At 41.9% G+C, this 14,609-nt stretch overlaps 1 protein-coding gene across 4 annotated transcripts in view; it reads left to right on the top strand.

The window, feature by feature from the left end:
* Positions 1–14,609, top strand: part of NAA35 (N-alpha-acetyltransferase 35, NatC auxiliary subunit) — an 88,052-nt gene that overhangs the window by 39,236 nt on the left and 34,207 nt on the right. For all 4 annotated transcript variants that reach the window (XM_040963405.1, XM_040963404.1, XM_040963407.1 and 1 more), the window contains one exon: positions 13,990–14,168. In XM_040963405.1, coding sequence (XP_040819339.1) covers positions 13,990–14,168 — 179 coding nt within the window. The remainder of the gene's footprint in view (positions 1–13,989; positions 14,169–14,609) is intronic.

Here is a 14,609-nt window from a genome sequence, read left to right as displayed (position 1 = left end):
CCAATGATTCACTCCTCAAGTGACTGCAATGGCCAGTGCTGCACTGATCAGAAGCTAGGAGCCAGGAACTTCCTCCAGGTCTCCCATGCGGGTGCAGGGTTCCAAGGTTCTGGGTTGTCCTTGACTGCTTTCCCAGGCCACAAGCAGGGAGCTGGATGGGAAGTGGAACTGCCGGGATTAAAACTGGTGCCTATACAGGATCCTGGCATATTCAAGGACAGGACTTGAGCCGCTATGCCACAGCGCTGGGCCCAAACCCCATTATTTGTATCACTTGTTTCTTTCTGGTATGCATTAGCAGGAAAATACAGTGAGGAGTAGAAAGGGGACTGAAGCCCATTGTACCCATGGGGATGCAGGCATTATGCATAGTGTGTGCTTTTTTTTCCTAAGATTTGTTTTATTTTTATTGTAAAGGTGGATTGACAGAAGGAGAGACAAAGATCTTCTGCCTGCTGATTCGTTGATCAAGTTTCTGCAGCAGTCAGAGCTAAGCTAATCCATAACCAGGAGCTTCTCCTGGGTCTCCCAAATGACTGCAGGGTCCCATGCTCTGCTGCTTTCCCAGGCCACAAGTTGGTTCAAAAGTGGAGGAGCCCGGACATAAATTGGTGTCTGTATGGGATCCTAGTGCATGCATGGTGACGGTTTAGCCACTGAGCCATTGAGTTTGCCCTCTGCATAGTGTCTTTAACTAGAGTGCCAAACACAGCTGCCATTGATGCTATTTTTTTTAAAAAATTAATTTATTTTTATTGGAAATTCAGATATGCAGAGGAAGATCTTCCATCCGAAGGTTTACTCCCCAAGTTGCCACAATGGCCGGAGCTGAGCCAGTCTGAAGCCAGGCACCTGGAGCTTCTTCCAGGTCTCCCAGACGGGTGCAGGGTCCCAAGGCTTTGGGCTGTCCTCCACTGCTTTCCCAGACCACAAGCAGGGAGCTGGATGGGAAGCGTGGCTGCTGGGAAATGAACCGGTAACCATACAGGATTTTGGCGCGTACAAGCCAAGGGCTTTAGCCACTAGGCTATCATACCTGTCCCTGCCATTGATGTTTTTAAAAAAATTTTCAGTTAACTTATTTGAAAGAGATACAGAAAGAAAGGGAGAATCAGACAGCTCTTTCATCTGTTGGCTCATTCCCCAAAATTTGCTGCAATGGCTGAGGCTATGCCAGGCAAGAGCCAGAAACAGAAGCTGCTTTTGGACCGCCTATGATGGTTGGTTCAGGCACCCAAGCTGTGTTCCACTATTTCTGAGGGACTTTAACAGCGACCTGCATTGAGTAGAGCAGGTGGTCCTGAACTAGTACCTATGTGGAATATTGGCAAGCAGAAACCAACCTGCTATGCCACAGAGTCACCCCCTCCAAACTGTCATCTTTGTGTTTCTTTATGATATTTGGCGTATGACTGGCATTCAGATTTTGTTTATGAAATGGATCTTAAAGGGAATAGTGTATCCTGCTTGTTAAATTTAGAACTGAGTTAACTTTTAAGAAAGCATGAAATAGTTTTGATTTTTGTTGACGCTCATTAAAATGGGATATTAGCATTCTTCAAAACAGTATTTGCCAGTTTGTTGGTCTTGTGACTACACAGGCCAATTTTTATTGCTTCACATCTCTGTCCTTTTCTGTTTCTTTCTCTTCATGAACAGGAGTTGTGGTGCTCTTTTTCTAATAAAGTTTTCCTTGCTCAGACTTCAGGTAGTGGTACGGCCCAGGAGGTAATTTGGATTAGGAAATCAGTTTTATCATATTTATATTTTTGGTAACTGCTTAATTTGCATTAATTCATTAGGTTTTTCCCCAGTAGGGGGACTATGTATGAAGTGAGTGACTAGATAGTATTCTGTAACCTTGGGACATGAAGAAGATTGTTAGATAGCAATATATAATGGGTGTTTACAAAGAGGTGCATAATATCTTCTGCTCATGCATACTTCAAAAATCTAGTGTGCAAATAATTTTATGAAACCTACCATGTAAGCTAAGTCTTTAAAATAATTTGTTGGCTCATTCAATAAGATATTAGTGGCAGAAAGCAGGAATCTTGTAGCTTGCTGGGCTGTGATTTGCCATAGTTGACTGTTGCGCGCTGTTTTGCTCTCTGCCATCAAGTACACTCTTAGGATACTAATTGCGCTAGGATCATGAATAGGTGCAGCTGCCTGTTTCAGGGCTCTGCTGAAAAGAAGTTCCCTTGGTGTATATTCTCCACTATTTCTGGTTCTAATGTTTGCTGACTAGGAAGCTTAAAAATAGTTTATATAAAATTGGTTTGTAAAATCTTCTTAAAAAAATGCTCCCCATAGCTGAACGATTTAGCTAATCCAAATCACACAGTGAATAGAAAGTAGGGTATGATGTATCCCTGTAATCAAAAGAAATGAAGTACTAAAGGACTTCAGAAGCATAGTAAGTGGAAGAAACCTGTTGGAGAGTACCACGTATTATATGATGCCCTTTATATAAAATGTCCAAAGCAGTGACTCCCCAACAGGAAAGATGAGCAGATGAGTGATACTCTAGGATTGGACAGGGGAGTGGATGCAGGAAAGAAGAGTAACTGCTTGTGGGAACAGAGTTCCTCCTTGGCATGATGGAAATGCTCTCGACTTGATTGGGTAATGATTTCACAAGTCTGACTGTCTTAAAAGCTGCATACCTTCAGTGGGTGAATTTAGATGGTATGTGAATTATATTGGAAGAGTTAAAAGTAAAGGAAAATCACTGTAGTGTTATTTTCTGGTCTTGTGAGAAAAATGATTTCTGATGTTGAGTTCAGAACAGAAACCATCATTTAATTATAAGGAAGGATAAATTTCAGACATTTGAAGTCCACCAAAATGTATCTTCCAAAGGTTTTGGAAGATTTTTTTCATTTTAAAGAGAGTAAATCAAGAAAGAGGGGAACATGGGCTTAGGCAATGTGAAAATTTTATAAAAATGGCCAAGGTAGTGGTTGAAGGATGCTCACCACCCTTGGAAGACAAGTCTGGATTGGGGAAAGTCACAGTATCTGGGAGAGTTGTCTGAAGAGATACAAGACCAGTTGTCACCAGTAAAGAGATTTGGAGAACTGGCAAAGAGGTTGGGGTTAGTGCTAAGAAACAAGGAAAACAAAAAATGAGACAGTTATTATCTGTGCCCAAATAGATCATTTATTGAATCATGACAGTCTAAGTTCTGAACCAAAATTGTGATCTAAGTGTACTGGAGGTGCAGGAGCACAAGTGCATTGTTTGCAAGTGATATGCTTTACTAGTTTTTCCCCCCAGCTTTACACCTGATCTGTGAGGTGGAAGTCTGTGAAAATGCTTAAGCTGCTGCTTGAGAACTAACTGTGAGCTATTAGAAATATGAGGGAAAACGGAACATCAAGGTTAAATATCTATGCCAGGGGAAGGCTGAGCAGGAGGCAGGAATGCCAGGAGACCCAGCGCTGCCAGCTGCCATGGGACTCACTGCATTGTGCCCCAGGCCTAGGGGCAGGTTGGATGGAGGACCACCAGGGCTTATTTGAAAGAGTGGCTGCTGGGAGCTTCCACAGAGTAGGCCACTGCAGCCATAGACATGAGCTGGATGGAGCTGCTGGGCTGGGAGACCCTAGGGGTTTCCCAAGGCTAGGCTGCTGGAATAGCTGATGCATGCAAGCACTAGGTTTGATGGCTGCTCAGGTGGGGGTTCCCGAGGGTCTTGTCATTGGGTCTAAGCAACCACCAGTTAGCGTGAAAGTTGGATCTGGGGGCAGGCTGGACTGGATGTTGGGCAGGTTTGGAACACAGATTCAAGGTTGGGCTGTCTTCATTGCTGACTCAATGCAAGACTGAAAAGCGTACCCACATGCACACTGAAGACAAGGCAACCTAATACAACAGAAGACCTTGAGTGTACTTTCAAAGATTGCAAAGAAGCAAGTTGAACAACTTGTCAGGCCAAGGCTCACAGCAAGCACCTAAGTTAGTGGATACTCTGAAGTAGATGTAGACAGCCAGTAGGTCTTAGAACTTATACAGGGAGAACAAAGAAGAACCTGTGTTAGCACAGATGGAGTTCATCACTTCTGGTACATCTAAGCCAACAGCCTCTCAGAGGAGATGTGGGGGACACAGCCATTCTTGCCAAAGGCCAAGTCTAACCAGCAGTAGGGATGCAGTATGTGAGGGTTAGAATCGGGACAAATGGACTTCAAACTTAGGGCCACAGGCTGGAAGTCACATCTCTCCCACTATCTCAGTCTTGCCCTGCCTATGACTCAAGTAACATCCCAGGACATTCTTTCAGTCCTTGTGTCCCCAAGGCATCAAGGGACACCCCCCTTTACAACGCTGTGGTCTGACAGTAAGTTGTGGTGTCTCTCCCCCACAAGGACACAGGAGTGAGGGCAGAGACATTGATCTGGCACACGTTCCCCTGGCACATAAAGCTCCATCCTGGCAAGTGGCCCACATGGGTCTGTATTCCCTTTGCCTCTGTAATGAACATTTTAAAATTAAGCTAAAAGGATACCTATATTTTCTTAGTATAAACAAGAAACTGCAGTATTCTGACACAGTTACTCAAAGTAGAGCACAGTAACAACAAAATGCAGATGAAAATGTACATCAGAGACAATTTCTGCAAAAGTTCAAATTGTTGAAAAAATAAAATGGCTTCTATTAGAACTGAAGTAACAAATAATAGAAGGGATGCATAAATGAGCATTCAGTTTTAGAAAGTAATGGAGGCAAAAAGAACTGGAAGTGAAGACTTGCCTAGTTAAAAAATGGGTATTGTGGACGTTGCTGGTCACAGGAAGGCATGAAGTAAAGGGGTGGTAGGCAAGGAGATTTCAGCCATTAGTGAGGAAGTCACCAGACAGCTCTAGTGTACTGTAATTCCCAAAGAGGAAAATCATACAACAAAATAGAAAAATTTTAAAAAGCACTTGGTGTTTCTTGAAAGATAAGGCAGAATTAAATCCAATTGTATTTGAAAGGATTTTGATGTGTTCTAGGTAATACTAAGGTATGGCCTCGTAAATTACTAAAAGTCTGAATAATTATGTGTTATACTTGCCTCAGAGTTCTGCATTCAGCACAGAGCAGTGTTTTCAGAAAAAAAAAGTGGCTTCATTAAATAACAGACTGATGGAATCATGACTCCTTATGAAGGACTATTCTGTTGTAGCGACGTGGGGAAAATCATGGGGGGACGGGGAGGGAGAAATCCCAGTCCTTCCGAAATTGTACCATAGAATTTAAAAATTTAAAAAAAAAAAACAACTGTGGGACCAGAATTTTTTATCCCAGTTGTTTCAGAAGGAAACACTGTGACAGATTTTTAAGCTAAGAAATCAGAATTTTTGTTCCATGAATTTTTTCCTGGAGGCTGAAGACTAAAGGACATCCATCCAGCCTACTGAACTATCAGTGGAAGAACTGTGGCAGGACAGACAGCAGGCAGTGATGTTATTGCTGTGTAGAAATGTGCTTACCTCACAGTGGAAGTTGGCTTTATTCTATAAACCATAGGTGTCAGAAATCTTGACAGTGGAAGAGTGATAACAAAAATTAAGCCAGAGAGAAGACTGCTTTTCTTTTATGTCACAGGGATTCAAAGACCTGGTTAGAGTGACTAGCTCTATTGCAAAGAGACGGGTTTATTTCAACATATGCAATATGATAGTTGATATGGAGGAAAATCCTTAACAATTGTCATTGTTTATCATGAGTAAGAAGGTTAATAGGTACTTGTGAAAAAATATGGAGCAATTAGTAAAGTTATCTGTATAATCAACAAAAAAGTTCTAACTAGAAAAAGATATGTACCAAAGAAATTGTAGTGAAAAGATAAACATCAAAAGCTCTAAAACATCATACTGTTTCTTGTCTAGTGATAGTAATATTAGGTTCTTTCTTTTTTCTCCCTCTATTCTTGAAAAAATTAGCTCCTCAGGTTTTGCAGAGAGCGAGTGAGGTGGGCATCTGCACTTGGACAGGATATTGACTACCTTGTAGCTGACATGCTGTCATCACCTGGGTCAGAAGGGTGTGCCCTAGCACTGGCCATCAGAGCAGAGTAGCTTCAGTAGGGCATCACCATCGGTGGTAGCCTGGCTGGATTATCTAGTTCCTGTTTGTACAAGAGGCTCACTGAGCTGGGCAGTATTGGGGAATGTGGTAGAGGAGCAGTGTGAATGGATGAAGCACCCAGGTAATGTGAGAAGGTTGTATCTGTGGGAGGGCAGCCTGTTACAGGTTTTTGGAGCCAAAAGACAGTTAAGAAGGGAGCCCTGGCATGATTAGGAAGGTACACTCCTGTGAGTGTGAAATGGCATAGTGTGCTGGACCTAAGTAAACTGCATTGAGATGGCAGTGTGCAGAGCTGTTGGAGACCAGGCTGAGTAAGGAGAGCAGCTAATCTGCACGCGGGTGGCCTGGGGCAGGGCTTCACTGTATAAGCATGCTGAAGAGGGTTACCCTAGAGGGTAGGGAGCCCAGTTGTAGGGTATCAAATAAAAAGTGAGTTTCTGCCCTAGAGGGTAAGTTGGCATGGGATATCACAACCTTAGGAGGAAACGGAGGTTGGTATGATATGGAAAAAGTTTTTCTTCCAGAGTTCACATGGTGGAACCTTGGTTCCTGGTGTAATGATGAGACGGTGGTTTTACGAGGTGAGGCTTCTTGAAGTAATTAGGTCATGAAACAACACCTTGCAAAGGGGTTAATGCTGATCTCTCAGAGTGAGTTCTTTTGCAAGTGAGTTACTGTAAAATAGCAAGGTCACTGTGCGCAGCTGCCCTTTTCTGCATGCAGCTGGTTCCTTTTTTGCTTCTGCACCAGGTTGTACCGCCAAGGGTTCCTCACCAGGACAGTTCGCCTCATGTTTATTGGATCCTGCAGGCACCAGACTCCATGAACCAGATAAACCTCTTTATGAGTTACATCTATATAAATATTCTTTCCTTTGTAAGATTGTTAGAGAAACACAAAAGAAACTAAGCATTTGAGTGGGAAGTGGTTTCCATGTTAAAACTTGCAGCCTATAGCAGATTGTAGACTGGCATCTTCACTGGAAGTAGCTGCTATGGGATTTCGGAGCATAGGTAGGGTTAGAAACATCTGTGGACGTTCTGATGGCCAGCCATGGTAGTGATGGAAGATTTAGTTGGCTGATTTAAGGCCTCAAAGATAATTAAGGTCCGAAGTTTTAATTTGGAAAAGAGATTGTAAAGATCTTGCAATGAGGGTGTAATATTTAATTATTTGGGAGGGCCCTGAATAACCGTCATAAGGGGGTCCTTCTAAAATACATGTACATACAGATTCTCTGTACACAGAAAGGATTCTGTGCGGAGGGAGATACTGGCGTGACGCAGCTGTTGAAGCATGGAAGAACAACAGCAGTGAGATGCTAGGAGAGGCATAAGTAGGTTTTCCCCCAGAGCCTTTAGATGGACAGTCCAGTAAAACCAATGGACTTCTGTGAGAGAATATTTGTTGCTTTAAGCCAGCTAATTTGTGGTAGTTTGCATCCTTGGAAACTGATAGAAAGGTTGATTACATAAAGGGGAATTGATATGCATATGCATATATGTATATATGTATATATAAATGAATTAACTCTAGAGAGAACCAAGTTGTACTTTTCTGAAAAGAGATAAACTTGAACTAAACCTCCTAGATCATTGCTCACTGAAAGATGTGGGTGACTCCATGGGTGAGGAAGGAGATAACAAGCTCAACCTGGAATATCTGCAGCCAGAATTGAGTCAGCAGTCAGAAGAATGGTAGGACTTACCTGTTGGACAAAGGAAATAGCTTCCAGAGATGGAACAAATTAGGAGGAACTTCAGCATTAAAGTGAATGAATCATCATATGCTGTTATTCCAGACCAATAGAACTAAGTGGACATTTTAATGGTGGTGAGCATGATTTGTCTTACTGCACGGAGATTTATTAACTCCAGGAGGAAAGATGTGGTAGCTGTAGTCAAGTCTGAGGATTAGCATGGTGGGTAGTGGACAGATACATGCACATGTAGAATGTGGCCTCATTTGTGATACTCGGATTGTAACTTGAATCTAATTTTGAGGACGGTAAGAGAAACCCTCAAAGGCGGTATACAGAATTACTGGTCTGTTAGTCTTCGAATTGGATATCATTGTCTTGGAAGTCAAGGATAAACTTAAGAACTATTCTGGATTGCAGGGGAGTAAGAGACAGTGGCACTCAGTGTAACTTGTAATACTGACAGGGATGTGAAAAACACTGTTGGAACACTGTGTAAACTCAAATGAGGTTGAGGAGTATAGAATAATGATAATAAGGTTAAATTTCCTAATTCTAATGCATATAAGAGTGTGTGAGTATGTCTTTGTGGGAATAGCATTCCAAACATATTTGAAGATGATTTGGTACTGATAGCACTTTACTACAAGTGTGAGATTATATTAAAAGAGGAAAACTTCATTTTATAGCAAGAAAAATGGATGAATTATATCCTTTTGTTTAAAAAGATATATGTATATATGAATAAAAAAATTACGTTGTATCCATATAATGAAATACATCCCAACAAACGCCTATAAATGTAATCGATAGATCTTGGGAATATTATGCTTGATCAAAGAAGTCACATATTAAGAAATTGTATATTTTTAAATGTTTGTAGAAAACTCATCAGTAGAGACAAGTTCTGCAGTCTGGGCATGGTTGAGATTGGAAGAGGCCGAGAGAACCTTTTGGGGTGGTGAATTGTGGTCAGTATGTAGTTGTATGTGTATTTGTAAATAACTGTACACTTAATTTTTGCATTGTATGATATCAGTTACATCAATAAAGTGAAAAGTGGATCATATAATCCATTTCCCCAGTGTCCACATTAGCAATGGCTGGGCAGGGTAAAGCCAGGAGCCTGGACCTCCATGGATTCTCCCACATGGGTGCCAAGCACCCAGGGATTCAGTCCACCCCTCACTGCCTTCTCAGACACGTTAGCAGGGAGCTGGATCTGAAGCAGAGCAGTGTGGACTTAAACTGTGTTGTAAGCAGTGCTTAACCCACTGTGTCACAATGTTAGCATTTTTAAAAATTGTTTAATTTTTGAATTTTATTGTACAATTTTATGTAGTCTGAGATTCCCCTTCCCCCAATTTCCACCCCCCAACTGATTTTTCTCGTGTTGTCACAACAGTACATTTCTTCATAAGGAGTTACAGTTCTATCAGCCTGCTATTTAAGTGTGCACTGACATTGCTGGGACAATGTCAGATAGTCCATCATCCCATTGGCATTTTTTTTTAAAGATTTATTTATTTATTGGAAAGTCAGATATACAGAGAGGAGAAGAGACAGAGAGGAAGATCTTCCATCCAATGATTTACTCCCCAAGAGAGCACAATGGCCGGTGCTATGCCGATCCGAAGCCAGGAGCCAGGAACTTCTTCCTGGTCTCCCACGAGGGTGCAGGGTCCCAAGGCTTTGGGCCATCCTCGACTGCTTTCCCAGGCCACTTGCAGGGAGCTGGATGGGAAGTGGAGCTACTGGGATTAGAACCGGCGCCCATATGGGATCCTGGGGCGAGTTCACGGTGAGGACCTTAGCCGCTAGGCCACGCCACTGGGCCCCGCCATTGGCATTTTTTAAAGAGTCCTGGTGTGAGGGAAATAAACTTACATGGCATTCTTGTACTAAGTGATTATTAGTATTTTATGTATATTGTATTTTAATGGAACAACCACAGGTTTAGAAAGAAGTAAGTTCTATCCAGTTCAATAGAACTTTACTGGGCATGTGCTGGGTAGTATGAATTTTTTTCTTTTGAGTTCATGTGGGAAAGAGGCTTCAGCCTGTTGGGTGTGTTAAGACAGAAGTAAATAGTGTGGCACATAAACACAGTGGGAAAGGAAGTCTGCTCTGAGATGGGCTGGAGCTCATGCAGCTGTTTGTTACTTTGCACGGTTTCTGCAGTCTTGAAGCTAAATGAAAACACCTGCTTGGTCTTTAGCTCCTCTTGCCCAGCTCTAGACTGTATCCTGAGAAATGCTTACATCTTTTATTATACTTTGGTTCTTACTCTCTGCTCTAACCAGGCAACTCTGAGTGTCTTCATTACCGAGTCCTGTTGCGTGAGACTGAACCGCAGCTGACACTTAAGAATAAGCACTAGAAGCTACATAGCCAGTAACTGTCCAGTGTCCAGACAGTGCAGGGGAGCATTTGGTATGCGTGAGAGAATCGGGAGGAGCTTCCAGGACCTTCTGTGTGTGTGTGTGCGTAGAAGCTTTGTCCCCCATGGATTTCTGTGAGTCTGCTTTTGCTCCCTGAGTTTGGATAAGTGAGGGGTTATGAAAAGGCAGCTCCCTCGGAGGGAGGGAGAGCAGCACGGTCTGTGTCTCCCGGAGCTTTGATAGGTTTAGGAATCTTGGCTGATATTTTTGTCCTTTCATTTATCATTTAGCTTTGTCCTTGGGCTTCATTGTTCTAGAAAGTCTTTTAAGTTTTCTATGAAGTAAAGGTTCCTGTAACATTCTGGGCTCCTCTGTGCCACATTACCCTCACTGTGTCTGCCTAGTCCGGAGTTTTCCCTCTTTCACCCACAGGGATATTTGACAGTGTCTCGGTTCATAGTTGGTGTTTGAGTCACTGGTTGTGTATACCTCATAGTGCTTAGATTTTCAGACAATGGTAAGGTCCTGCTGTTAAATAGATATGAAAATGAGTATGCATTAAGGATTTTGTTAAACTCCTCACCCATTGAATTCCAAAGGGTTTTTTTCTTTGTTTTTTGTTTTTAAGATTTATTTATTACAAACTCAGATACACAGAGAGGAGGAGAGACAGAGAGGAAGATCTTCCGTCCAGTGATTCACTTCCCCAGTGATCTCAATGGCTGGTGCCAAGCCAATCCGAACCCAGGAGCCAGGAGCTTCCTCCAGGTCTCTCACAAGGGTGCAGGGTCCCAAGGCTTTGGGCCGTCCTTGACTGCTTTCGCAGGCTACTTGCAGGGAGCTGGATTGGAAGTGGAGCTACTGGGATTAGAACCGGTACCCATATGGGATCCTGGCATGTTCAAAATGATGACTTTAGCCACTAGGCTACTGCGCCAGGCCCAAATTCCAAAGTTTTTAACTTTTCAAATGTTTACTGAAGTGGTACTTAGTTACCATAAGTAGTATATTTTGTGTTGAATTTAAGTCTTTATAAATGTCCTGTTAGGACAGTGACACATAATGAGTTAATAAGATGTTTTAATTGGCTCAAGTTATTATTTTAAGATTCATTTAACTGAGAGTTACAGAAAAAGATCTTCCATCCTCTGGTTCACTTCCCCTGTGGACACAGGTCCAAGTACTTGGACCATCCTCCAAATGTTTTCTCAGGTGCAGTAGCAGGGCACTAGATTGAAGGTGAAGCAGTTATAACTCAAACCTGTATCTGTGTGGGATGTTGGCGTTGCAAGCAGAGGCCTGTCTTGCTGTGTCACAGTGGCTGCCCCGCACGTCAGAGTTCTAAAAATTTTATTTATAAGAGATAGATCTTCCATCTGCTGATTCACTGCTCAGATACCTGCAAACGTAGGACTGAACCAGGTGAGGAAACGGGGAGCTGGGAACTCATTTTGTGCCACCCCACCCCCATATCAGAGACCATTGGTTGACCCCTGGAAGGTGTGCCCTGTTTCAGTGGTCACCTGGTACTTCTCTGAGTGTGCATTAATGTGAAAATAGAATTGAGAAAGGAGCACAGATTTGAACCCCGGGCACTCCATTATGTAGACATCCTCAGTGTGTCCGAATCAGTAAGCCACATGCCCACCCCAAGTAGACCTTTTTAAACAGCACAGATTTTTACATAGCATAAGTACATTTGAGTAAGTTGCAAATGAAGGCAAAACTGTTTCATAGATTTTTGTTTTCTTTTCTGTAGCATAAGAATAAGTCAGCACAGCTCTGCCAGGCAGGACAGAGTATGTATAGATTTTTAAAATAACTCCCAAAGAACTGATAGGACAAGGCATAGTTTTTTCTTGGAGTACAACTTCGTTTTTCTTTCCTTCCCCTTCTCCTTCCGCTTCCCTACCCTTTCTCTTTCCCTTTTTAAGTGACAAGGATTTCTAAAGCACCTGCCATTGCACTACCAGAGCGTGTGTGCTGTGTTCAGTAGGGCTTCAGTAGGATTTTTGGATTAGGAGAATGAAGTCAGGCTGTATGTTAGATAATTGAAGTTGCAGTGTATAGAATGAATGTAATGCAGGAGCTATCAATGCAGGTAGTTTACTCAGTGGCAATAAGACTGTTGAGGGGCAGTAATAGTTGAATAGGGACAGACTTGGTAAAGCTCACGATCAGATTAAATAAATCTGAAGCAGTGAGAAGAGACAGTGTCGGGCTAAAGCAAATACTAGGGCAGTGAATCCTCTTGCGAGAAAGGGCATGAAGGGGGATGCACATAGCTTTTGGTTGCTTGCTTTTTGAGATGATGTGGGATATCAAGAGGGAAGTGTTATTTTGCATTTGGAAATCACAGGTTTAGAACTAAAGAAAGATTAAAGGCTAAGGATTTTAATCTAGCAATTGTCAGTTAAATCAAATTAAAAAAATAACTTGAGAGAGAAACATGGGAAAGGTGAAGATAAAGAACAATCTGTGTGACCCTTAAGAACAGTTACAGTACATAACTCAGGAGCAGTTAGGATCTTGTGACCTCTGTTGCTTCCGATTGTTAACACTGATACACCTTCAGCTGTAATTTTATCTGTCATTGAGCTCTGAAACTTTTTCAGTAGTAGCATGTTTGTTGGCTAACAGGTGAACTTGGAATATGAAATCCTTTTTTCCCCTAAGATTTATTTATTTAATTGATAAAGTTAGGGCCTGGCACAGTAGCCTAGTGGCTAAAGTCTTTGCCTTGCACGTGCTGGGATCCTATATGCGTGCCAGTTTGTGTCCTGGTAGCTTCACTTCCTTCCAGTTCCCTGCTTGCAACCTAGGAAAGCAGTTGAGGACGGCCCAAAGTCTTGGGACCCTGTACCTGTGTGGGAAAACCGGAAGTAGCTCCTGGCTTTGAACTTGATTAGCTCCAGCTGTTATGGCCATGGGTGGCATGAACCAGTGGACGGAAGATCTTTGTCTCTCCCCCTCTGTGTAAATCTGCCTTTTCCAAAAAAATAAATCCTAAAAAGAAAAAAACGTTAGGGAGGTATGAAGAAAGGGCAAGAAATCTTCTGTCTGCTGTTTTCACTCCCCAGATGGCCACCACAGCCAGGATAGACCTGGCCAAAGGCGGGTGCCAGGGGCTTCCTCCAGGTGGATAACAGGGGTTCAGGCACTTGGGCCATCATCTACTGCTTTTCCCAGGCCATTGGCAGGGATCTGGATGGGAAACGGAGCAGCTGGGACATGAACTGACACTGATAGGGGATGTCATCAGATAGCTTTACCTGTGTCACCAGGATGCCAGGTCCAAATTAAACTTCTTCATCACTCATTTTATGTATATCTTCCTCACTTGGGGTTTGGTTTGGAGCTGTGCTCTAATGTAAAAAGTGACTTCTCCTGCAGAGAATAGGAAAGAGTAGGTGCTTACAATATTTTCTTTAAGTCCACATTGCGGCTTAGGAAGCTCTGCTCCTTTGCTCTTCTGGATTAGCATATGGCTAAATTTGAATCAGTGGTACAATTCAGTATGAAGTGGAGGAGAAACCTGCGTTGTTTATGTTCCCATTTTGTTTCTGCATTATCCCATGGTTATTGCCCCTGTATTATCCCATTGTTGATTTGGAGTTAATTTACTTGGAGGTAGAAAGCCTTCTCTGCTACTGTCATGTAGGTAGGAAGTGTGCCTTTAGCTTACTAATTTTTGCTTTTCTCTTTTATAGAATGTACGTATGGTTCTATATTAATGTAACTTGTAAAATCTGCTTAGATTTTGTGAATGTGTAATAGTGTTTGTCATTTAACATTCAGAGAAACATTGTCAGTCTTTTTTTTTCTTTTTAGATCATCCAATTATGATGGGTTTTGAGCCCCTTGTTAACCAGAGGTTACTACCACCCACCTTCCCTCGATATGCAAAAATAATTAAAAGGGAAGAAATGGTCAACTATTTTGCAAGATTAATAGATAGAATAAAAACTGTTTGTGAGGTTGTGAATTTAACAAATTTACATTGTATCTTGGTAAGTATAAACCTTTTTTCTGGGGTATAACTTTGGTTTAATAACAAATTTACCGTTTTTTAAGAGACTGGCTATCCAAGAATAAATAATACTTATCTGTGATAGCTGGATGATTGAGTGGGCTACATACATACATTCTGTTAAATGATTGTAAAAAAAATTCTTGCACTAAAATAAACTTTTGTTTAAATTTTCTATAAACTTTTTGAGTACACTTATAACACACATCCTATTTAATTTTTGTAAAGATTTTGGCACTAGCATAGTTAGCTGATTTAACCAGGTTTTAAGAATGGTGTTTGATTCCTGGATTCTGTAACTATTTTTCCATGAACTTTTTGGCCGCCTATAAGTATTTATTCCCGTATATGCATACCTGTATGTATGCATGTGCATAATTATTTTTATATAAAATGGCACTATGATGTTTGGTGACCTGTT

This window comes from Ochotona curzoniae, unplaced genomic scaffold (genome assembly GCF_017591425.1).
Source record: "Ochotona curzoniae isolate NIBS_2020 unplaced genomic scaffold, NIBS_Ocur_1.0 scaffold_3208, whole genome shotgun sequence".
Classification (NCBI taxonomy): Eukaryota; Metazoa; Chordata; class Mammalia; order Lagomorpha; family Ochotonidae; genus Ochotona; species Ochotona curzoniae.
The sequence above is the reverse complement of the archived record's forward strand: the minus strand, read 5'-3'. Positions and strand labels throughout refer to the sequence as shown.